Source organism: Saccostrea echinata, unplaced genomic scaffold (assembly GCF_033153115.1).
Source record: "Saccostrea echinata isolate AGI-Se365-2 ecotype Australia unplaced genomic scaffold, CSIRO_AGI_Sech_v1 ptg000054l, whole genome shotgun sequence".
Taxonomy (NCBI): Eukaryota; Metazoa; Mollusca; class Bivalvia; order Ostreida; family Ostreidae; genus Saccostrea; species Saccostrea echinata.
This window is the reverse complement of record NW_026889803.1, coordinates 61,065,778-61,090,703: the sequence shown is the minus strand read 5'-3', so window position 1 is coordinate 61,090,703 and position 24,926 is coordinate 61,065,778. Positions and strand designations below refer to the sequence as shown.

At 33.0% G+C, this 24,926-nt stretch overlaps 1 protein-coding gene across 2 annotated transcripts; it reads right to left on the bottom strand.

Annotated features, from left to right (window-relative positions):
* Positions 1 to 1,360: 1,360 nt before the first annotated feature.
* Positions 1,361 to 19,412, bottom strand: LOC133171517 (nucleolar protein dao-5-like). 2 transcript variants are annotated; one of them, XM_061306279.1, is made up of 15 exons: positions 19,306 to 19,412; positions 16,875 to 17,042; positions 14,051 to 14,149; positions 12,887 to 13,522; positions 12,494 to 12,646; positions 12,329 to 12,382; positions 10,592 to 10,742; positions 10,128 to 10,279; positions 8,313 to 9,465; positions 7,861 to 8,058; positions 7,348 to 7,517; positions 5,920 to 6,010; positions 5,279 to 5,350; positions 3,983 to 4,017; positions 1,361 to 2,869 (listed from the first exon to the last, which is right to left on the bottom strand). In XM_061306279.1, exons 1-14 carry the CDS (start codon positions 19,396 to 19,398, stop codon positions 3,986 to 3,988), a joined length of 3,222 nt encoding a protein of 1,073 aa, XP_061162263.1. In that variant the 5' UTR covers positions 19,399 to 19,412; the 3' UTR covers positions 1,361 to 2,869; positions 3,983 to 3,985. The 2 variants fall into 2 exon arrangements, with proteins under 2 accessions (XP_061162263.1, XP_061162264.1); XM_061306280.1 differs by lacking the exons at positions 3,983 to 4,017; positions 19,306 to 19,412 and adding an exon at positions 17,234 to 17,255 and having other exon boundaries at positions 7,852 to 8,058.
* Positions 19,413 to 24,926: the final 5,514 nt, after the last annotated feature.

Genomic DNA, 24,926 nt, shown 5'->3' with positions numbered 1-24,926 from the left:
AGTTTTATATACGTGTGTAAATATATTTTATCCTTCTTAACAAAAACATATTAAACAGACAGTCCGTTTTGATCTTTGTATACAAAAACCTACGATTATATCCAGGAAATATTGCTCACAACATAACTTAGCATCGTTTGTGTTTAGCAGAGCTCAGTTTTCCGTTTCGCTTTTAGAACAACAGGGCTAATCTCAATTAAGGTAATCGTGACACAAAACATCCTGAATTGAAGTTTCTCCGAAAAAAAAGTTTCAAAATCCCCTCTAAAAAATAAATATATGTATAAAAAAAAAAAAAAAAAAAAAATCTTGTAAGAACCATCATGTCAGAAAAGATGACACTTAACAATGGGGTACAAGGTTTTTACACAGGAAATTACTATTGGTTTTTTTTATTAACTTTTTTGCATACTTGAAAAACATTGCCTCCATATTTATTTTAAGGTCAGACGATACGTTCCTCAAATACCTGTTTTGCATATCTTCGTATTATATGGAAAATATTCAAAATTTTAATTACCTTCTGATTTCTAAACCGATTTCTGATTGTCTTTAAAAAATTGAAACACTAAAAAATGTGATATTGGCAAATTAAGTTTTTTCCAAAAGGGTTTTATAGGAAACATCACCTCTGGTATCTTGCACAAATGCCTGGTAAGGTACCTCAATTTTTTGCGAGCAATCACGTTAAAGTAGCAATACTTCAATGACAAAATCTTAGAAAAAATTATATATTATTGAGGAACGTATCGTCTGTCCTTAAGTACACTTCTGTAGCGTAGATTAGACAGATCATTACTCTTGATATCAAAGAGGAGAGTTTAGTTATAAAAGAGGCATAATTATACAATTAACTATAAAGTTCTCTTTAATATTGTGCTATGAAAAGAAAATCTTTCTATTTTATTATGAAGACACCCATGAAGTTGTCAAACCAGATTGCGTGTTACCTATAGGTAGAACAGATTTTGTTTGATCAAAATATGACCATTAGTTTAGGAATACTAAAACCGGAATCCTAAAGCTTTAGATAAAGATCATACAGAAAAAAAAACAGACTTTATGGCTACATTTTGTCAAATGCATTTAAAAACATCTTTTAAATTGTGTTAACATTCACATTTGCTCATGGTGAGTTTCAAGGCCTTCTGTCTTTTACTTTGAGTCGTGTGAATTTTTTCATTATCTTGACATCATCATCATTTCTGTCATCTGTGAACCATCTGATTTTTATTAAATTTGTCATGATCAGTCATACATTGTTATGTACATAACTTCCTTATTACAAGCGATCTTTGTAAACATGTATGTATAAATAAAACTCTACAATAAACATTTCCTTATGATTAAAAATAATAAATAGTATCATACGACTTTATTGGTATACATGTATATATATATATATAATGTATATTAAATGAATCATGATTCTGAGAAATGACAATATTACAAGCACAAAATAATCAGTTTTTAAGTGCTCTGGCACTCATGGTCCAATGTGACATCTTAAAAATAAACATATATATAAACATAAAATTGTACATCTGTAAAATATATTCTATTACTCTGAGGTCTAATACAAAATCATATATGCACAGCACTTTCTATCATATTGAGCAAAAAAATAAATATAGTATACTATATAATGGCCCCTTTCTATCACAACAGTCACCTCACAATTAATGAATACTTCAAACTTCAAAACCTAAACATTTTGGGCACTGTATTCTCATGTATTCATCACAGACTACCTAATATCTTTCTCAATAAAAACAAACAATAAAAATGGCTTCAAAATTAATGAAATGCTCTGCTTTTTTTCATCATCAGAAGACAAAAGTTATGTACAACAGCTTTTGCAAACAAGAGTTGGAATGCTCTAGAATGAATCTTGGCTTTCATAGCACATACTCGCTACATAAAAACAAGCAGAGGAAAATCTAAATATGACAGAATACATGTATAACTTGATTGTGAATAGGATATACACTTTAGACAAAATATTTAGATACACTACCCAATAACAAAAGAAAAAGAAAGAGCTCATCACAATCTACACTACTGACTTTTATAAAAGGGAGATTAATCTGATAATTGTCACCTGTAAATCTTAATCTCCATGTATTATACATGTATATTTATATACCTAGTGTATTAGTGGAGGAGATTCTACATCTAATATACAAAACGTGGAGGATGACACTCTGATATTAGATAACAAATACTGAATTTAATGTTATATATAATATGAAGTCATTTTTTGTCTAAGAACATTTTAAATTTAACTGAGTTATAGATCAGGTACATCTGTCATCTTTGAAATTAATTGTATCCTGAAACAATGAGGAAGTACAACTTTATATCTAATCCAGATTTCTGTCTTTTACATGCAGTCTTGTACAAGAAGAAAACAGGGAAGGAAATCTCAAACTGTCCACTTCATGCAATTTTTTTTTAATACCAGTCATTTCCGAACTGAGCATTTTAGACAAACAGATTCATGAACATGTAACATTCTGACTTGATGATACAGGATAAAACTGCCTCTGAACAGACTGCCTCCTTTAATTTTAGTGATATTTTGATAGCCACCTAAAATTACTTGACATTAAATCTACCCTTTATAAATCATATTACTTCTGTAACAATCTCGTACATACTTTATATAGGTGGTAACAAGAACTTTGAGACATGTACAATGTATTTACCCTAATGTTTCATATCTAATTTGCATCAAACTTGATCCACCTTTTAAGTAAAAATAATGCAAGGGTGCAGTATGACAAAAATCAATACTAGTCATTGCAATTTGTTGAGTATCCATCTTAAGTTTACGTTTTCCTTAAGGTTTTATCGAAGAGTCCAGTTTCTGAAAAAAGAAAATGAAAAAAATTCCTTTCAGATTTCTATCAATACTGATTCTATAAATCAATTTTTATTTTTTCTTTATAGTTTCTGCTTAATAGATAAATCAGCTGTCTTAACAGATGGGAGGAAAATGAGAACGAAAAATGAACAAAAAGGGAATACAGAATAACACATAATTTTACCGAGCGATTCCTTCTAACGATGGCTTTAGTCTTGTGTAATATACTGAAATCTGAATGCTTATAATTCTGATTTTATATTAACAATAAATACAAATTATTTCTCCTTTTAGGTAAAGTAGTATACTGAGTAAACATTAATAAAACAGAGAAGAAGGCAAACAACTGAAAGATGACAAAATAAGTTCATATACAGTATGTCACACAATAAACTAAAGTGAATAATCATGTAACAAAGAGTTCTTTCTATACTAAAACAATAAAACTACAACACTGCCCCCCCCCCCCCAAAAAAAATCATTCCTTTCTATTTTGGTGTCTGGCTGATCAAATTTATGTACCATGTACTTGGTGTATTCTTCTTAATTTAACAATGTCTATTTACAGATTGAGGAATGCAAGGAAATGGTCATATTTCCCTATTTTTTTACTGAATATTTAGTACACTAGTACCAAATATTAATTTCTTATATTAATAAGTATGGTATTTTGTTCTTTGTAAGCTGACATTGTCATTGATTTTTATGCATTTTTTTTAATAGAATATCATTGAAAAAGTGTATACATGTATCTATATTCATGCACAGAAGAACAAAACTGCTAAATGTATTTAAACATGCTACATAATATATAAAAACAAAAAAACAAAACAAAAACAAAACAAAAAGAAAACAAAATTTAAAATAAATGAAGTGTGCAACAACACATATTGGCCTTCAAATCATTCCACTTAATATGTTATGCTTCTATGGTAAATAGATGTTTCTGTGTCATAATAAACTGTTATATCTATATAGAATATAGTTCCTGTTTTAAACTTAAACCCTTGTACAGCACACATACTGTATTTTATAAACAGATTATATCTATAATCTGTCTGCTTCTCTAGTTATGTGGTATTATTGACTTGTAATGCAGTTTATACCATGCTATACCTGTTATTCATCATCTGGATCAGGCTTAAAATGGGCTGCAAAAATTCAAAAAGATCTAGACAACCAACAAATCACATTAATTATAACCACAAAGAGCTCAAATCTTGCACAGAATCTTGCACTCTATGAGGGAGCCATAATTATGATTTTACCCCCCCCCCCCTCCCATTCACTCATACAGTTACCTAGCAACCATTATCCTGACTTGTCCAACCTGAATTACAACATTTTTTTTCATTTGTCATACATTTCACTTTATTTGTTGTTAAAAAAATTTCATCACAGAAATGAAAAAAAAACAAGTTTTACTTAAAATCTTAAAGAAACCCAGTTCTTGTGGCAGTTTGGAAGTGCTGTTGCTATCAATTGCTAACATTAAAGTATTCAGCTAATGCTTTGTGACCGGTTGTGACCTGTGTGACAAAGTAAGGTCTATGCTCTAGAACTTTCAGCAGAATTACTAAGAACTTTGGTGAGGTAACCTGGACATACAAGTGAAATAAACATGGACCCTCCATGAGTGAGGTGCTCTATGCAAGTATATTGAATAAGTATCCATTGAAAGTTAGCATGTAGAACAGTGGAATGCTCTCTGTGAGGTGTAGCCTCTGTAACTGTTGTGCTTTGGATAGACATGTAATGTGATTTATTACCCTGTTGGTGAGGTGCACTGGACAAATAACTGGGGGTGACATGTTACAGATGAGGTGCTCCATACATATGTATGTGACAAAGTATCTACCATTATTGATGATGTATCACATACATCTAAGTGGTATTTAAGTGGAATGAATGAATACCCCTTTAGACGAGGTGCTCTAACATGTATGTGACAAAGTATCCTCGAATTGATAATGTATCGCAAACATTTAAGTGGGATGAATAAGTACCTCTTTAAATGAGATGCTCTAAACATATATGTGGTAACAAAGTACCCTCTTACTGATGATGTACCACAAACATTTAAGTGGGATTTAAGTGGGATGATTGAATACCCCTCCAGATGAAGAGTTTAGAACATTTAAATGAAGTGACTGACTACCCCCTGTCGATGAAGTGCTTTGGAACACAACAGTGGAATGACTGATACCAAGTCTATAAGAGATTTGGTGAGCATTATTACAGGGGTTCTCACAGGTGTGACCACTTACCCATCACGAGTCTTTTTCTAAGTATGACTCTGTTATAAACATGGTAAGGAAAATTTCTATAGTTTATCATAGCTGATACAACAAACCAGTATGAAAACTTTGTCCAATTTGATTCATTTTCTGCTGGATAGTAATTGTAACTTACTTATGATTCTTTGCCTTTTCTCGTCTGCCTTCTGTTTCCATTCTGGCTCTGCTTTCTTCTGGTCTGATGAAGCTATAGATATCAAACAAATTCAATACACACTTTTCTTTTTATTTTACAGTAAGTACAGTTTATTAGCTTATTTTAGTCTATATATATTTCTGTTTTCTCTACAGTTGATGAGAACCCAAATTAAGCACTTGGTACTTACTTTTGAGAGGGGTGGAGGACTTCATGCCTTTCTTGGTACTTACTTTTGAGAGGGGTGGAGGACTTCATGCCTTTCTTGGTACTTACTTTTGAGAGGGGTGGGGGACTTTATGCCTTTCTTGGTACTTACTTTTGAGAGGGGTGGAGGACTTCATGCCTTTCTTGGTACTTACTTTTGAGAGGGGTGGGGGACTTTATGCCTTTCTTGGTACTTACTTTTGAGAGGGTTGGAGGACTTCATGCCTTTCTTGGTACTTATTTATGAGAGGGGTGGAGGACTTCATACTGTTCTTGGTACTTACTTTTGTGAGGGGTGGAGGACTTCAGGTCTTTCTTGGTACTTACTTTTGAGAGGGGTGGAGGACTTCATGTCTTTCTTGGTACTTACTTTTGAGAGGGGTGGAGGACTTCATGCCTTTCTTGGTACTTACTTTTGAGAGGGGTGGAGGACTTCATGCCTTTCTGAGCTAATTCCTGTTTCCAAGGAGGAATACCCTTCTCTGTGTCAGCAGACTGTTTTACCTAGTGATCAAAATAACACTACTGTAACAAAGTGATCAAACTAACACTACTGTAACAAAGTGATCAAAATAACACTACCATAACAAATTGATCAAAATAATACTACTGTAGTACCTAAGTGATCAAAATATCTTAACAAAGGACTGTAAATGAAATATTTTTTTATTGCCTATCTTTAGGTCAATTTTCAAAATTTATCATTTTCATTGACCTCTTTATATTTATAAAGATATATGTATTTATATGAATTTTCATAAAAATCTTATAGGGTGAGTTAACCATGCATCGGACACATACCTTGCTTCGAACAACTTTAAGCGATAAACTTTTATCGATCCCGAATCTCCCCGTGTTTTTACTTGTTCTATCTAAAGGTGAAGATTTAAACTTTTTAATGGTGCCGACTCTTATTTCCATGTTGTGATAAAAATACCACAAGAATGGCCTTGAAATTACGTCATATTTTGCTTCATCAAAGGGAAATAACCAGAATTTAATGATTTTGCAATTTTTAGAGTTGTCGCTCTTTTAAATAGACTTCAGCGGAATGAGTCAGACCTTGGTAAAATTTGTCAATAATTGATTATTTTACAGAATTTTTTCAAAAATTTTACTTCAATGTTTGTATAATAATTTTTAGAGCTGTTTTTTACTAGTATGTTTATTTCACCATACATCGGACACAAATTAACCATACATCGGACACTTTCCGATGCATGGGTAATCCCTTCCATTTTCATATAAAACCCAAATGACAGCCGTTTTTTATGGAAATAGAAAATAAAAACTCTAAATTTTAAGTGAAAATACAAGATATCGATATATGACGACTAGAAGTGGACCCATTTCTTTAAACTAGATGATGATAACCCACGAGACAAAGGCGCGAGTTGCCGTATTACTAGCATTATAAAGCCTTTCTAAGGCGATGTGATGCACCTAAAATCTCTTCACATTTGTGGATCGAAATAGTCATTCAAATTTAACTAGAAGTTTTAATTTTTTAATTAAAGATAAAAATGTTTCGATATCACTCATTTTAAAGCACCGAGATCAAGGTGTGATATTTTTAATTTCTGGTTTAAATACCATACGTCCGATGCATGGTAAATATTGTCCGATCCATGGTGAATTCTGACTTATTTCGAAAAAATCGGGTTTAAATGATATTTTCTCAATAAAGAGCACACAATTGTGTCAAAAATTTATATTTTAACCACTACTACATGTTAAGTTCCATTTTGATAATATTCGGTCAGTAGCGATATCGCTAGAACTGGTTGAAGTGCGAGGGTGTCTGATGCACGGTGAATTCACCCTAATGTTTTATTTCTTACTGGGGTGTCTGAGTCTCGCCTATTTTTCCTCTTCTCTGCCAATGCTTTCTTCCAGTCCGGAGGTTCATCTGAGTTTGATGAGGGGGTCACAAAATTCAGGTTAGGATTGGATTTATGATGATTGTCCTTGGCCTTCAACCAGCTTGGCACATAGTTCTCTCTCTGACCATCTAATGAAAAAATGGGCATTTAGACATGTACAGATATTGATCACAATTTTAAGCAATTTTTCTCTTAAGTTTTATGAATGATTAGAGTGTATATGAAGTTACTACTGAATTACATTGTGTCAAACTTACACATATAAATATTGTACAGTATATAAGATAATTAAGCAAACATGCTGAAAAGTGTAAGATTTGATATGACTGAATGCTTAAGAATATAATTTTAACTTTTAAATAATATATGACATAAAGAATGAAAGAAAACTTTACTTTTAAGAAAATAGAAGCTAATATTTAGGCATAGCAATAGTTTTCAACATATTCCATAAATGAATACTTTGTCTACTATTTCTGGCAGGAGTTCTCTCTCTTGATCTACAATCAATGTCTCCATTACTCTCCAGTGAGCTTAGCCTCTTTCTGCCCTCCTCTTGATTGGAATGTAAATTGTCATTATTTTCTTGCAATGGAGTGGCAGTTTTCTTCAGATTGTCCCGACTTAACCAAGACACATTACTTTCTGAGCTATTTTTTGCTAGATTTTCTACAGATAGAAAAATGATTTTATTACCTTGTATGAAGCGCAGGATGTATGTGAAAAACATGACAAATTTTACTGACAGGGGAAAAAATGCAAAGGCTCCATGCTTTAATACTGACAATATGCAAAAAATCACAAACACAGGAATATATGAATCTGATATTTAGGTTATCAACTGAAGGCTATTAAAAAGTAGAGAAAATACAAATGGTGAGAGAGATTCTCTTGTAGAATACTAGTAGCTATTGCCAGTTTACCTTTGGAGTTGAGTGTTTCCATAGCCTTTTCTCTCTTTTCATTGGCTGTCTGCAGCCATTCTGGTTTCTCCTTAGTTTCTCCTACATTGTTGATGTCCTCTGCTTGACTCTTTGTTTTCCTCAACTTCATATTTTTCAACCAAGATGGAGCTTCTTTACTTTCCTCTGACTTTGGAATTTCTTTCTGAGGTGTAGACTTTAGGGAGGGTCTTCTAATTGCCTCAGTTTCAGAATCTTTCTCTTGACCTACAACATTTCTCAGTGTTTGTGTAGGCCTCTGGTCTTTTGGTACCATTCTCAGAGCTGGCATGTCAAACTTGTGTTTCTCCTCGCTACTATCCTCAGAAATGGAAATCCTTTTCTCAGGCAGTGGAGGTTTGCCAACATTTCTCAGAGTGGGTTTCTCAAAAGATCCTGATTCTACAGACCCCTTTCTCTCTAATGGCCTTGACACATTTCGTAGAGCTGGCTTCTCAAATGAACCTGTGTCCTGTTGAGAAGTTGTATCTTCTTGTCTGCCTCTGTTGGCTCTTGGAGTTGGACGTAAAGCAGGCAAAGCAAATGGTTTTGGTTCTGGGGTCTTAGGGGAAGTAGGGGTTGACTGTTTATCTGGAGGTTTTGGGGTGGATCTTAAAGATGATTTGTCATACACATTTTCACTGTCTTGATCAGTTTTATTGCTTTCATTTCTCTCCCTCGAAACTTTATTTAAAGCTGGAATCTCAAATTTCATGTCTGATTCACTTGATTTATCCACACTTGGCCTAGAAACATTCTTCAAAGTGGGCTTTTCAAATGTATTTTCACTAGAAATTGTTCCTTTATTTTCATCTCTTTTCACTTGCCGCAAAGAAGGCTTCTCTAAGAATTTGTCTGAGTCATCAGTTTTTGACACTTTGTCCTCTCTGTTCACTGATTTCAAAGAAGATACATCATAAAGTTTTTCTGGTTCCTGCCTCTCAACACTGTCTTTCCTGGGAACTTTCCGCAGGACAGGTTTGCTTATGGTCTCCTCCGTACTTTCACTTTCACTTTTCCTTGGCAAAGGAGGAACAGGTAATTTGACTCCATAGCTTTTGTAGTCCTTCTTTTTTGGTTCATCTACTGCCATTTCTGCTTCATGTTGTTCCTCTGATTTCTTCCTAAGCTCAGGCTGCAAAACATAATAATCAGTTAATACTCTGTAGCCTGCATTCTACTACAAAATAGAATATACTTAAATTTTTACATTCCAAGACATGATTTTTTAAATAAGGTGAATTGAAAGCTTCAGCATTTATGGACAGGGAGTTCAAAAGGTCATAGTAATGATTTTAATTTTTATGTCACAAAGGTTGAACTCCATAATTAAGTGCAACATCATAAATGAATTAAGTCAAATTCAAACTCATGTTGAACAGTCACTTCAATTTAGCTACCAAGTATAAAAGTACAATGTACATGTATATCATTTGAACAAGCAAAATATATTTAAAGAAGCGATACTTTATCAGTCTACCATGAAATCAATAAATATATGGTAAATATAGGTATGAATGTCATAACATGAATGGCTGTACAGACAAATTTTCATAATGTACTACATTGTACTGCAAGTTATTCAATACAGCCATCTGCATTATGACACAATGAACATCAAATTTACAATTCAATATGCAACTGAATTCACAAGCTACCTATATTTAGTCTAAAGTTACCGACCAAAAAACTTCATCCTGTAAATTTACTTTTGTAAATATTAAGCTTGACAAAGCATGTGCTAAAATTTATTTTTCTAAATTACCAGTGATAAAAGATAAAAAAAATTAAGTCCACCTTGGGTCCCCCAAATCCTGGCAGTGGTACCATGACTTTACTGGGTTTCTTGGCTGGAGGTGATGTTGGTACTCCCTCTACAGAAGAGGAGGAGGACCTCTGTCCAAACACATCGTCCTCCCCCTTACTGTCAGCTCGCTCTGTTTTAGGTTCTGTATAAGATACAGATACATGGTCAGATGATAGTTAGGTACACACATTTTATAGTATAAACAATTTTTTTGAGAACAGACTTTTGTTCAACAAAAGAGTAAATAAACATTTCAATTGAATAATATGTATTCTGACAATTTACTATACAAATTTCTCAATAAATTGTTTTCTTATTTTTGGTTTACATTGAAGAAGTGAAGAAATTTTGTATATTTGCAACTTGAAACTGTTCTTTTTTAACCCCAAAAATTGAAATTCATAGAATTATAACTTTTTTAAACACTGATTAAATAATAAACTTTTAAAGTTACCCGTAGAATCCTGGAACATTGCCTCCTCCCCAGACAGGAGAGCGCTCCTGACAGTAGAGCGAGTTGGTTTCCTCCTTTTGGCCAGGGATCCCTGCTTTCTCAGGTTTGTCTTTTGCTTTCCAATGTCTACATCCAAATGATTGTTATCAGGCTAAAAAAAACAGAAATTAATGTATTAATATCACTTACTGGTGCTATTATAATAGTGTAATTTTGCAACAATGCCAAAAATAGTAGTCAGGGATTTGACACTTAGTGCATGACCCAAAGGCTTCTGTACTATGTGTCAAGAACCAGACATCCATTCATCAAAGCCAAGGCAAAATACAACGCTTCTAGCATTATCATGTTGTCTGTCCTGTGATGTTCTGTGCATTTATATATAACTTCTATGATTATTTCAAAATCACTAGAGGAAGATGTCATTGTTTACAGAGTAATGTTCTTTGACTATGTCTCTGTGTTTCTTCTTCTGTGCATATTTATTGTAATCAAACTTACAAAAAGCATTATAATTTATAATGCTGAGGATATATTAAAGAGTGGCATATATTCCTATCTGCTAATGTGTAGGCTAGTGAGAAGTCACAGATTTAACCTGAGGCGCAAAGTGTGGGTGGGCAAAGAGAAGGTCGCCCCCCACCCCGGGTCTCTCGATAGGGATTGGGGGAACAGGGGGGTCGGTGGAAGCTTTTTTGCAAAGACATCTATGATTGTCATCTACAATTTGACGAGTGAAAATAATATTGTAAACATTTTTTTCAGTTTATATCATGATATGAAGACTACTTAACAAAATTGAGAACTTTTAACTAATTTTTACTCTGCTTAGAAAATAAGGAAACTTCCTTACTGAATAATCTAAATACGATCAATATATTTAATTTCTTACTAACCAAAAATCTATTTCCAGTAATATTAATTTCATTTCCTGCTCTAATCATTTAAAAAATTCCAGCTATAGGAAGTTTTGTCATTAAATATTTATTAAAACTGTCAATGTTGGATAGGTATAAAAGTACCAATTGCTAAGAATGCTTTTTTTTGGCATTTGCAACAAAATGAAATTAATAGATAATAATACATTTGATTTCCATTAGTGAACTCTTCAAAATTAGAGGCACGTTTGGTCGCCTGACTGGGACGGCATGGCGTTGCGGATAACACAAAACATGCCAATCTCAATCCAGTTTTAAATGTTAAATGTATTTGTCATTCCAATTAAAGAACAGAAGAACTGAAAGACATATGTAAGAGAGTGAGAACCCTAAATTTATCATCAATTTATAAACAATAGGATATTTCCGAGGCATGTGTATTGTAATTGTATTAGATGTACTATACGATAAATAGATACACTGTCATACGATCAACAATAGATATAAATTGATATAGTTGTCATTCCTACTCTTGATGTATATAAAGTCCGTAACAATAAAATATTTCATTTGCATTTTGTTAGGATTTGTTCATCAACATTCAACATATTGTTTACATGTTTATGTTACGTTTGTCCCAGAAATCCCGCGAGATTTGTACATTTTTCGACTTTTTTACAAAAGAGCACACTAAGAAATGTAACTCTTCCATAGTGGAAATAAAACGTATTATTATCTTCTTTTCTTCCCTTTTTTTCAACAAATTTTTTTATCCCTAAGAAAATGATGTGTAGGCTACAGCCTGTTTGCCTGTATGGAATATACGCAACTGTTAAATGATCTCTCAAGAAGAACTCACCTCAAGAACAGAGAAATCTAGGCTTTCCTCTTTTTGAATTCTGATAAGAACATCCTGTAAAGTAAAATTATACCATCGTACTAATTATAATGTAGTGTTAATTGAAATGGTTATATTTGATACCGATCAAACACTATATTTTACAGATGAGACATAATGAGTTACGGGAGGAGGGCTGTGTTCTTCCTGTTGTATGTCTGTTTCCATGGTTTCTTCATTATCCTGATCTTCACTCTGTATCTCTAGACTCTGGCGGTAAGATTTGGCCAGGGGTCGATTTCTGTCCACCATGGCATTAATGGTGGAATCAGACACAGTCTGAAATATCAAGATTATTTAAGATTCAAATCTTCATACTTCTATGTTTAGTAAAAGTGATTAATTGTACATTTAAAGGGTTAACGAAAAATTAAACCATTAGTAATGTGACAAAATGCAAACACTCAAGCCACTCATGTTTGACATTCATATCTAGTCCTATCAAAAGGCACATTTTAATTCTGAACTAATCTAAAAGTACTTCAGACTGAATGCAAAAGCTAGTAGCAATGCACAAACCTCAGGCAGGAAGTCACATTCAGCAACCAACTTATCAATGTCTGGATCTGAGTCATCATGATCCAGACCAGAAAACATGGTCAGGTCTTTTGTGTTTTCCCTTCTGTCTTCCTGACTGGCTTGTTTCTGGTCCTCCATCTCCTCCTCCTCAACACTGCCTTCCTCATCTTCATCATCCCTCATATCATCTTCTTCTTCCTCTCCCTCTTCCGTCATATCATCTTCCTCATCTTCTTCCTCATCTCTCATATCATCTTCCTCCTCATCGTCTTCCAGCTCCACTTTCCCAAGGAGTGTATCATCTGTGCTGCTTTCTCCAAATGTTGGCATAATTAACTTTGTGGCATCATAAACTTCACCCTCTCCATTCCCTTTGGATGAAACAAACTCCAGTTCCTCTGGTAACCTGTCTTGTTCCTCTTCACTCTCACTCTGAATCCCTGGGTCTGTGTTTCTCTCTGCTCGGGGTAACTGAACATCCTCCAGGTCCTCCTCTTGGGGTTCCTCAGGAGAAGATTTAGACACCTTTGGAAACTGAAACTGTTCCCTTTCCTCTTTGTCTGGTGAAGGCACTGGAGAAGGCTTTTTGTCTTTTTGTTGGAAAGCCATGGCATTAAATGTGGCATCTGTAACTTTCTGAAATTCCAAGCAAACATGCTAGCTTCTACAATCACTCAAACAGAACACCTTCAACCTCTCATCTTTTCAATGTTACTCATGGAATGTGATTCAATATGAAAATTAATTTATGTAATTCACTAAAGTTTGTTAACTACAACATTTAATTCTAAATAATCAATATGCATTGTGAAAAATACACTAGATGAATGTGTCAAAGAACAAGTTATATAATATATAGTGTAAATATGTGTTAGAAAACTAGAACTTTAATTTTTGAGATATGTAGGATAAGGGGTTGACAAATGTACTACATCTAAAAAAGCAATAGAGAGAAGATAGATTCTTAAGAATTACCAGTAGGTAATCAATTTTTGAAATCTGTCCACTAACCAACTTTTGTGACTAGAGCAATAAGGTTTAAACTCACTGTGTGAGAATAAGGAGATACCCAACAGAAATTAAATGCTGACAATCTAGCCAATCAGTGCCAAGATTAGAAAATCACTAGGCAAATATTGGCCTCTGTAAAACAAGATGACAAACCTCTGGCAGATGATCACAGTTTGTGAAGATGTCATCTATATCTGGTTCAAGGTCATCATCTAATCCGGTCAGTAAATCCTCAAAACTTTTTTCCATGCTCTGGACAAAACAGACACAAACACTGTCATGCAGTAACATGCATCAAAATAGCTTACTCTCTACAATTCATACTTGGATATCATGTTTACATAAAAGAGAGTTATAAGTGTCCTAACATCCATATTTCAGAGATATAAAAATTATTTTATTGTAGAAAACCAAATATGAAAAAGAAAGTAATTCTTAAAATATATAAATAAAATAATTCATAATCATTAAGTTGAATATATGTATTGTTTTCATGCGGTCAGCCTATAATTTTAATGCTGCTTAAATGGTGAAACTTCCTTTATGAAGCATAGTACTTTTGATGAGATATAGCATATTTTCTTTACATATCTTTCTTTTTTTTTTGTTTTATTAAAAATTCCCTAAAACAATCTTATCTCAATGACCTTGACTTGATGCAAGTCCTTGACTTTTATATTGATTATACAAGGGGTGATCAAAAAGTTTGCAAACGAATTGAATAACTTTCACAATAGAAATCAAATTGGGTTTCAGTGTTTATTCTTTTTTAAAGTAGGCCGCTTCAGTTGTAATACGCAATTATGCTACCATTCTGCCAATGCAAGACACACGTGGTCCAGTCGCCTATGTGACATGCCTTTAACATATGCAGCTAGGTTAAGGACTTCCATACTTACATTAGCATATGCAGAGGTTTGGAAAAACGATTCTGACATCTCATTATAAGAATAGAAATGATTCTCGATGAATAAATGCTAACGCTATTTTTCATACAAACTAAAATACTTTGTTTCTCATTTATAATGCAGAGATAATCATTGTGCAGCTTATCTTTATATACTGTAAATTCTTTTTTTATTTGCGAGAACTTTATTTTTGCGTAGTTACTCAAGATGGTCTGCTCGGCAAAATTTCATTCTCGCGTATATTATTTTTAGTATACCCCGGTAGATTATATATATTATATAGGAAGTTCCTCCCTGAGCTCCTTTCATGTTAAGGAATTTGTCTTAAAGCAAACACAATCAATTTCATAGCAAAAAGATATCTGTATATCATTGAATTTTTAAGATCTATGTAGCCATACACACTTTTTTTCTGATTTTAAACTTGTCACATGACAAACAGTTGATGTAAGTGACGTCCCTGTGGTGGAAGCTCAGAAGAGACCCTTTATATACATATGCAAATAGCAGAATTCCAATTCAACAAAAACTTGTGTGTTTAAAACCGATATCAACAATGTATTCATTTTCCCGAAGTATTTCAAGGTGTATTTCCCATGGGTGTTCTTAACCTGGCTGCATACCATTCAGAGCAGCCCAACGAATTTCCCGCCCGATCTTGTATTTCTTACCACACAGATTATCTTTACAACAATAATAGCCCATATGTCAAAACTGCCAATTCTTGTTAACAGGATGGGTGGATTAGGATTTCTTTTCCAAATACATGTATAAGCATTGTGTCCTTCATAACCAGACTCCTCTGTCTTGGATGTGTCATGTATTCAATGTGGATCAAGTATGGGTGCTTTCCCTTTATCATAACTGGTCTGTTAACAGTCTAAAGTTACTGAAATTTTAGGGGATTCAGAAATATTTTTTTGTTAAGATATTTAACTATTTCTCTGACTTTGACTCTGCAATCTTTTATTACAAATAGCTCTACTAAGAACACATCTCAGTCCCAGCTCACTTTCACTGGGTACCCAGAACAAACATCATTTTTATACCATCTCTCTTCCTTCACTTACAATCCATCCAATTACTAATTGAAGGCAAGTCCCTTGTCACCATAAACCTTTGTACAAATCATTGTATATTACTGCTAAGAATTTCTGAAGATTTACATAAAACCTTACAGCCACTCCATGCTTGAGTACGACTGAATCAACCATTTTTGCTATTTTTGTCATATGTCATCTACATTAACTGACGTCATTTTCACATCGTGACATCATAAACAAAGAGCAAAATATATTGTAACACATGCTTTTTATAGAACATGTTTATAACTATATATAATGTGACCTATGCCATATTTCATTCCGATTTGTAGACACAGAAGTAGTTCGCAAACTTCTTGATCACCCCTCATATATGTGTATAGTTTCAAAGTTATGGCCAAGGTGTATGTTGGTGGAGACAAATGCACAGACAGACCAAAAACAACCATAGGGTTAATTCTAATGGGATTTTCAATGTTATTCTCCACTCTTCCCCTTTTCATTTCCCAAAGTTCTTAAGTTTTCATATCAAATGAATTCTCAATATTGATTCTGTACTGAATTTACTCAAATATAAATAAAATTAAAAAAAAATACATGGGAATACATACCAAAAGCAATATATATAAGCATATACATGTATGTTATAAACAATGTCTGAATATTTTGAGAAAAAAGTACTATGTAGCTGAATACTGAAAATAAGGCCTTCCTGCATTTCAAAGGTTCTGAGGGTTTATTTTCATAGGTGTTTAAATTTTGTGGAGGGTTTTGAGACTTAAATCAAATAGATATATGAAATAAGTATTAATATTTTACAATTTCAATTAAAACTACAACATACAACCAAATCAGAACTGCAGAAATGGCCCATATTATTCTGTAATATAAATTCTCTGTTAAAACAAGTTAATTAGTATAGGTAACATATCATACAGTATATATACAATATAAGTAACTTTGTAAAGATTTGACAGAAACTGCAATAGCACAATATGTAACAGACATTTATAAGTTTAAGCTTACCCTATTGAGCTGTGCTCTTCGCTGTTCAGCCATCTTCACTATTCTTAGCTTAGTGGGAAATCGGATATAAATAGACACACCAGCCTCATGTGACCTTGATGACTGCCTTTGACCTTGTGACTCAAGGTCTACTGATGATTCTGCTTGTAGTCTACTTTCCTTTTCTCTCTGGAAAATAAAAAATCACAGTGTGAGAGGACTTAGTGAATCATTCACAACAGCTCCTTTATCGATCAGTATTCAGTCTCCTTATAGCTTTCATTGTCCATTTTGTCAATGAACAACAGAGTTCTTACAGTTGTTGCACAATGTTACAAACTTATAAAGACAACAACACTAAAAAAGATTCTAATTAATACCTTCTTAGGTTCATGTGTCTAAAGGCTGAATGATTAATGGAATTGTCGACAAGCCATAATTAAAGTTTTGTCGCACACCACCTAAAACTAGAAATCACTGAAGCAGGGACTCTTATAAACAGGTCGCTATAAATGAAGCAGCCACTTCACTTTCCTCTTCCGTTAGTTAAGAATAATATTGATTTCTTTCTGTTTGGAGGACACGTCAGTTCACGCTGACTCATTCCACATTTTATGCCTGACATTTATATTAAAACATATCTACAATGATTATACTTCAATGATAGCTGTAATCTCACACCCTAACACGATGCACACGTACATTACCTTGATTTTAACTGAAACCAGAATCTTCTTCAAGATTTTCATATTCGTAATATCTAGATTACCAATCTAGAGATCCATTGTGCATTAATATGAATTCTTTAAATAACATCACCCATATTTTTAAGTTTTTGAAACTTCAAATGAATTTCACAGTAATATCAATTTATGAATCAGTGTTAGGAAATAAATGTACCACATCACAAGGTGTTTAATGGCACGGCTTACCTAACATAGTTTTTTTTACAACTAAATGCAATTATTGTCCCATATACGCTTAACCACATCCTCATAAACTACTGCAAGACAAATTTTAAGCCTATCAGGGAAAATGAAAATACATATAAAACATCACTGAAATTGCTATAATATCAACAAAGCTCTGTGCTCTAGCTGCAGGTGACTGCAACAAGACTGAATCACAAACACCAAGTTATATATATTTTAAAAATTATAGAGGCAGAGATTCAAAAGATTTGTAAAAACAAAAAAAACAACAATAAATAGATGATAAGTACTTGAGTCTTATGTTTTATTTTCTTTTAATGGCCTTAGTATATGACCTTGACCTTAAATGACATGAGTAGTCTTCATCATTTTCAAAATATCTTACCTATCATATGTGACTAAAAATATATTGTTTAATTTAGCTAATGAAGTAGATGATAAAGGTCCACAAGATAAATGTTTCCGTTCCAATCAAAATTTTTATTAATTCATAGATTGTTTTATAAAGTAGGAAAATTAAGTAAACTTGTATCCAAGAAGATGGCAACTAGAAACATATTTCTAGAAAAACCTTAATTGGCATTAAACACTGATTACAAAATTATAATTCCAAATTTTTAAATAAAATTAAGATAAAAAAAAATTAAAAAGTAATCCAAAAATGTCAGCATCACCTGCCTGACTGACTCTCAGTTACCTATAACTGTACCATACGAATGTAGATAATCATCTCACCTTATGGACAGACAAAATCACTAGACGGTAAAATCTCACCTTACCGTACCGTATAAACCTCAGACATAAGTTAAACCACAGAGTACTCACCAAACATTACATCTGTCAGTAAGTGATGGCTTCTATAATCAGTGCAAATTATCCTGTCTAAATGTATATAAATTCATCACAGTGACTCTAAATTTACACACAAACTTGCAATACAGACAGATTTATTAAACTACTTTTTTCTTGATCAGTGACTGCTTGCTAGGAAGTTTTGCATACAAAGCATGTTATTAAGTGAACCTTTAATGGCTTCCTATATATTTACTCTGTGAGGTGACATTAATTGGATTTTTAAGTAACCTGGAAAGTAACAAAATATAAACGAGACTTTTTTTTTTTAACTCAACATCAATAGAATTCAATTTTCTACGTGTGGAAAAATAAACCACTCCACTTCACATTCACAAAGACAATTCCTATGCTGAAAAGTAATTATGTATTGGAGTACCATTCTGGGAAAATTTTAAAAATTATGATAATCAAAAATGGAAAAAAAGCAGACTTTTCATTAAATCTTTCAAAGAGTAATGCTACAATCAATGGGAAACTACATCACAGCAATGGACAAAATAGACACCTTTAGATGCGTCTACATCAATGCTAATTACAATTTCATATGGTTAACTTATACAATATATAGATTCACAACATTTATATTGCAAGTCCTCAGAGCACTTTAAAAGCCTTATAAATTGACTACATCAATATGTAACTCATCAAAAATCCTGAACACTTACACCCACAAAGATCTTTGATCCCCCTCTCAGTTTAATAACTAGGTGTTCTCTGCCCTGGGGTGGGGAAACAGTAGTCTGAGTTGGGTTGTCCATTATTAAGGTTTTGCAGACACTTGATAGTTGTCTACATATTTAGCTTTTTTACATGTTCTCTACAGGAAAGATGTGTCCAGACACAGGAAAACGGATCTTTGTTTTTTGGCTCCCTTATGTGTCTATAAATGAGTATCTTGTTTGATGTACTTAAGTTGACATCACTTACTAATAGGACAAGAAAAGCAATTCTCATCCTAATCAACATAAAAAAAGATTGCATATTGATACAAATAGTTTAATTTAGAGAAAGTTACTCCTTTAGAGGCTGAATAATACCTGAGATGTTACATCACATCAAAGTGTTCCCATGTGATTGACTAATGAACAAAGTGATAATCATGGGCTATAAGATGACACACCATCCACCAGTTATAAATATCACAGTACACCTTATAAATGATCTCGAAAGACATACACATTCCTGAATACATTATGTATAACTGTTACAGTCAAATATAAACCAGGCAACATACGCCAAATGCCATATACATGTACTAAGATATATCAAAATATTAAAATGACGCACATTATGGAATTTCAAAACATCTAGATCTCTGGTAAACTTACTTTTAAATATCATTAAAACATTCCTTAATATATTTCAATGCACTTTTTATGAGGACAGGTCACCACTCAGTATGGAAGTGAGTGGTACAATCACTTTCTTTTTGTATCAATCTGATCAACCCTGGATATCCAGTAACTAAACATCTCTCTACAAAGAATTTAATCATGTACAGTATAAATCGTATCAATGCCGACTAAAGCTCGCTCTCCATTAGGCCCAGCCCGATAATATCTGATACAGGTAACCTCCATTTACATGTCAAATCTGTGTATTGTCACCAGGTATACAGATATGAACATATTACCTATATATATTGTTATGACTGGGTGATGTAGAGCATTTTACACAGATAAGATGTAATGAAACAAGAAACTGGCAAAATTTATAATTAAAAGAAACTTAAGTTGAAGTTAGCGTTTCTCCCTGGGGTATTAGTATGTTTGTTAATTTATGCAGTGTTGGATTCAAAAGTGCACCATAACACTGAAATTATCATATGCCTCAACTTGAGTGAATTACTCATAATTTCTTTTTGTTCCCACACAAATGACATAAAACCCTCAAGATGCATCTAACATACCATAATTTTCTAAGAAGAAAACCCCAAATCAGGCTACTGTTTTTTTCCAAACATGAAAATCAATATTCAAATAACCTGGAGTTTAGGAAAACAAACAACTCTAAAATTGTGCAAGCAAGCCAGGGCACAACTTTAAATCTATTGAACAAGATATAAATATCTTTCAGCATTTAAATCTACACAATTATAACCAGAGAAAAAATGCTTTGAGCACACATTCTGTCTGACAAGTGCATGATTGATCTGCAATGAAGCAATATTCAGAGTTTCTATTTATTTTTTAAATGAGTCAGGTCACATGCAGACTATTAAAGCTAAACAATTTTTTTCCCTAATATGGTGATAATATAAATTGTGTTATAAAGGGAAATAACTCCTGAATCAGCATTGGTCACACTGAACTAAATAATATGTATTCAGTTAAATGTAAGTGAAATTGATTCTATTAGTAGAAACCAAAAACTACAGAATCTGAGTTTTACTTGTACAAACATTTTAATTTGTTCAATAAAAATTATTTTCCGCGCTTTCTCTAAAAACTAAAGGCAAATAAAGTCACTTTCACAATGAGCTAGGCTATGTGTTGAAATGATATGAAGAGTTATTCCCCTTTAAACACATTTTTCATAAAAATTATATCTGTGCTGCCAGAAATATAATAACTCTTGTCTCAATCAACCCAATAAATATTTAATAAAACTTACATTCCTGTTTCCTTCTTGAGATTATTATATTTTCCTATATGGTTGCTAATTTTATCCTCTAAATATACACACAAATCCAACCCTGGCTCAACAAAAATTCATAGAAAATGGTTTTTAAAAAAGATTAGGAGTCAATCCTTTCTGAATATTACATCCTGGAACTGGTTTAAACTTCTGACTGACAAAAGAGACTGAAGGTCAGAGGGCTTTAAAAGTATGCCAACAATGGGATGATGACATAACTATGAATAAGCATTTAAATTCCTAATATCAGATAAAATCCCAAACTGTCTGTATCTCTGTAACTTCTCAAAGAGGTAAATCATCTGTCATAATCACTTAACTGTAAGAAGAATTACAAAGAATCCAGGTGTTCAATGCTTCTCTCTGTGACTAAAAGGTTCATAAAAGTGGGGAGAATGGGAAAAAAAGAAGTTTCTCTGTGAAAGAGAGAGAGAAAGAAAGAGAGATTTTTATCATAGGAACAGTCTTTCATATTATTGGGAGGAGTTGTGATCATAGTGGAGGTACTCCCTAACCTACATTTATGATGCCACAATCATTTTTGACAATTTATCAAGCCCCTAAACATAAGTTAAAAAAGGATATGGAAATTATAGTAGTACCAGGAGATATACTGGTCTGGTAAGGAAAAGGAAGTCCTGGGGGAACACTGATTAGAGAAAGGAGTTGTATGATACAGAGTATACATTTATTGTCATAAATAATTAGAAACCAGATTCAGTATAGCTCCATTATCTTTGCTAGTGTAAATTAACCTATGCTAGTGTACTATAGATCTAGAAATATAAATCATTACGTGATCTTATAATCCCTCTGTCAGTTAATACTCTCTTCCAAACAAAAAAAAGAAAGAAATTAGATAATAAAATATTTACCTTATGATATTATTGCAGGTATTGATCCTCACATATTAACCCAGAATGTACTCATGTAACACAACATCCGTTATCACAGAGAATCACCTAACGCCTATACATACAGGATAAAGCCACATCAACTTATATCATAAATGTACTATTAATAATTTTAATCCAAATATATCCCTTCTGTTTTACCACCCAAACCCTTATAGGAAACTGGTATAAGATGTTAGGCTGGTCAATCGTAAGATGGTACCACACACAGGTCGTTACAGCTAAACTTTACCTTGAGAAATTTAAGTACACACAGCAGTTACATTTTTTTCTGTGTGTATACGTATTGGCATTTAATACTGACACAATGCAGAATACATACATTTTCTCAAGACTTCTTATTTATTCAGCTAGTCTTATCTCCCTCAAATAGATTTACCAAGAAGAACATGGGCATTTAAATGGAAAACACAGCTATTTAAAAATGTAACAGAAGGCAGGTATTTGGAAAGAAAAGTGGAGTATCAGCTCTTAAAACCTGTAATTCTTCTCCAAATATGACCAGTCATTAGACAACCCTCTAACCTTTTTACCAGTATAACCTATGTGTTGATATGAAAATTGATCAAAAAACCACACAGATGGGAATTCCCCAGACTTAATAAATGTGTGAATAATGCAAAAAGGTGACTGCATGACCAAGACAAAATAAAAAGTCAAACAGCAAGACACAAAATAATAAGCCTTCATTACCTACTAAGAATTAATTTTATAATACCTATTATAAATTACTTTTTGGAAGGAACTTTTGTAACAATAATAGTCACTTAGTTTCCTAAAATCTATCAAAGCAGTAAAGGGTAAAAAAAAAATATTCAAAAATTCCATACAAGTTTCACATTCTTCCATTCAAGTCCTCGTGAAATAGAGTACTGGAAAATTGAAACATAGCTTAATATTTTTATTTGCATTGTTTCTACAATCTTTGCATTTACTATATATATATATATATATATATATATATATATATATAGGAATTTTGAGTATTAAATTGCATCCTCCCACTCAATAACTGGTAAACAGGAAAGGAGAAAATGTATGGCTGGACCGGGAATCGAACCCAGAACCCCTGTATCACTAGTCAGGTGCTCTACCAAATGAGCTACCCAGGCTGATATCCACAACCCAAACCATTACAATTGCTCAGTTCAGATACAGAAATCCAAAAGAGAACATCGGTATAAAATAGGGATGGCAATGGGTACCTGGTTAACCGGCATAAAATAAAACAATACCCAGTACATTTCTCCTTAGGCATTTCTTTCTACAAAATTGATCCAAACTGTCCTCTGCTGGCCCCGTCTTTGCATGGTTAAGCATAAGGTAATTAATTAAGCATTGAATCATTTTTTGAAAGATGTTGTCTCATAACTGCAGCGATGTATACAAACAAATTGATCGAGTAACGTGAAAGCGCGTTTTGAAAATTTGTTTGCACACACAGTTGCAGTTACGAGACTACATTATTAAAAAAATAATGATTATGCTTATAATTTACACTTTTTAACTCCTTGCCTTGTCTGCAAATGTGATTTAATTATTTCAAAATCCCTGTTTTATCCTTCGGATAAGTTACAATTAATGGAAGAGCCATTGCAACAGCTTCTGTTCAATGTGAGTGTGAATTTTGATTTTCGCTTATGACGCTGCACTTGCACTGCATTCAATCTTTGTGCATGACATCAAAATAAAATGCATACTTTAACATTTTGACCTCCTTTCTGTGTTATGGTGTTTTGAATGCCATAGCTTTCCACACACTTAATATTAATCAAAATATGTATTGATTGTAAATATTGTTCTATAAGTATTTTAAAAAATGATCACGGTACAATTATGCAACTATATTCAATAGTACATGTGTATGTTTCTTTGCTATATATTTGTAGCTGCTGCACCTAAATTAAAGTAGTTTTAGGAATCAGTCTCATTCAATCACTAACAGTTTCCTTCATCTTCCAATACCACCAGGAACAGTTATTGTGAATGGAAATATTCCCTTCAGACACTGTCACTGTAGTGTAAAACAAAACAATACAAGGCTAATACAACAGCACCCCCTCCCATCCCTACCCAAAGAGTCTAATTCCTTTTTGTGTTGGCACAAACAAGAAGTCACTCATCAATATACAGACCCCTATCAATATCAGCTTTTTAAAGGTTCTTCATCTGTAAGTAATAAACAGTCATAGAAATTAATTTGTTTATCTATGATCACAGACATTTACACAGAATTGTTTAAGTGATCCTTTAACTGTGTAAATGCATGCATATAAAGTATCACATCTACAAACTGAGGTGAAGAAATTGATCTCTTAATGTTTTTTTATCTCCTGCTATCTGGTACAGCAGACAGACTTATCTATAGAACAAATCAATGTTCTTTGCAATGTATCCCACAGTATCTGGATCTCTGTTAGATTGAAAGAAATAAAACACAAGATAAACCATGGCATAATTACAAGCACATTTAGAGATATTTCTTTAAGTGTGAAATGTAAAAAATAAAAAGCAGTGATTCCTAGGTCACAATCATTAAGTGCAGCATATAATATGTATACTTTAAGTAACAAGTGAATAATAGAGTACAAACACACATACTGCAGCTCCAGTAAGAAAACCTATGGCCTACTCATTATTAACAAATCACATTTTGTTGCACATGTTGCATATGCACCAATTAAAAATTGTCACTTAATAATGAAAGTGGATGTAGTCATCATTTCAAGCTCGCA

Bases quoted from the DNA above. Each gene is read 5' to 3' on its own strand.
- LOC133171517 (XM_061306279.1), bottom strand. From the start codon at position 19,398: ATGGACAACCCAACTCAGACTACTGTTTCCCCACCCCAGGGCAGAGAA. The intron at 12,647-12,886 runs GTTTGTGCATTG...TTGATATTTCAG, and splicing joins AATGTGACTTCCTGCCTGAG to ACTGTGTCTGATTCCACCAT. The intron at 9,466-10,127 runs GTGGACTTAATT...TATGTTTTGCAG, and splicing joins CAGGATTTGGGGGACCCAAG to CCTGAGCTTAGGAAGAAATC.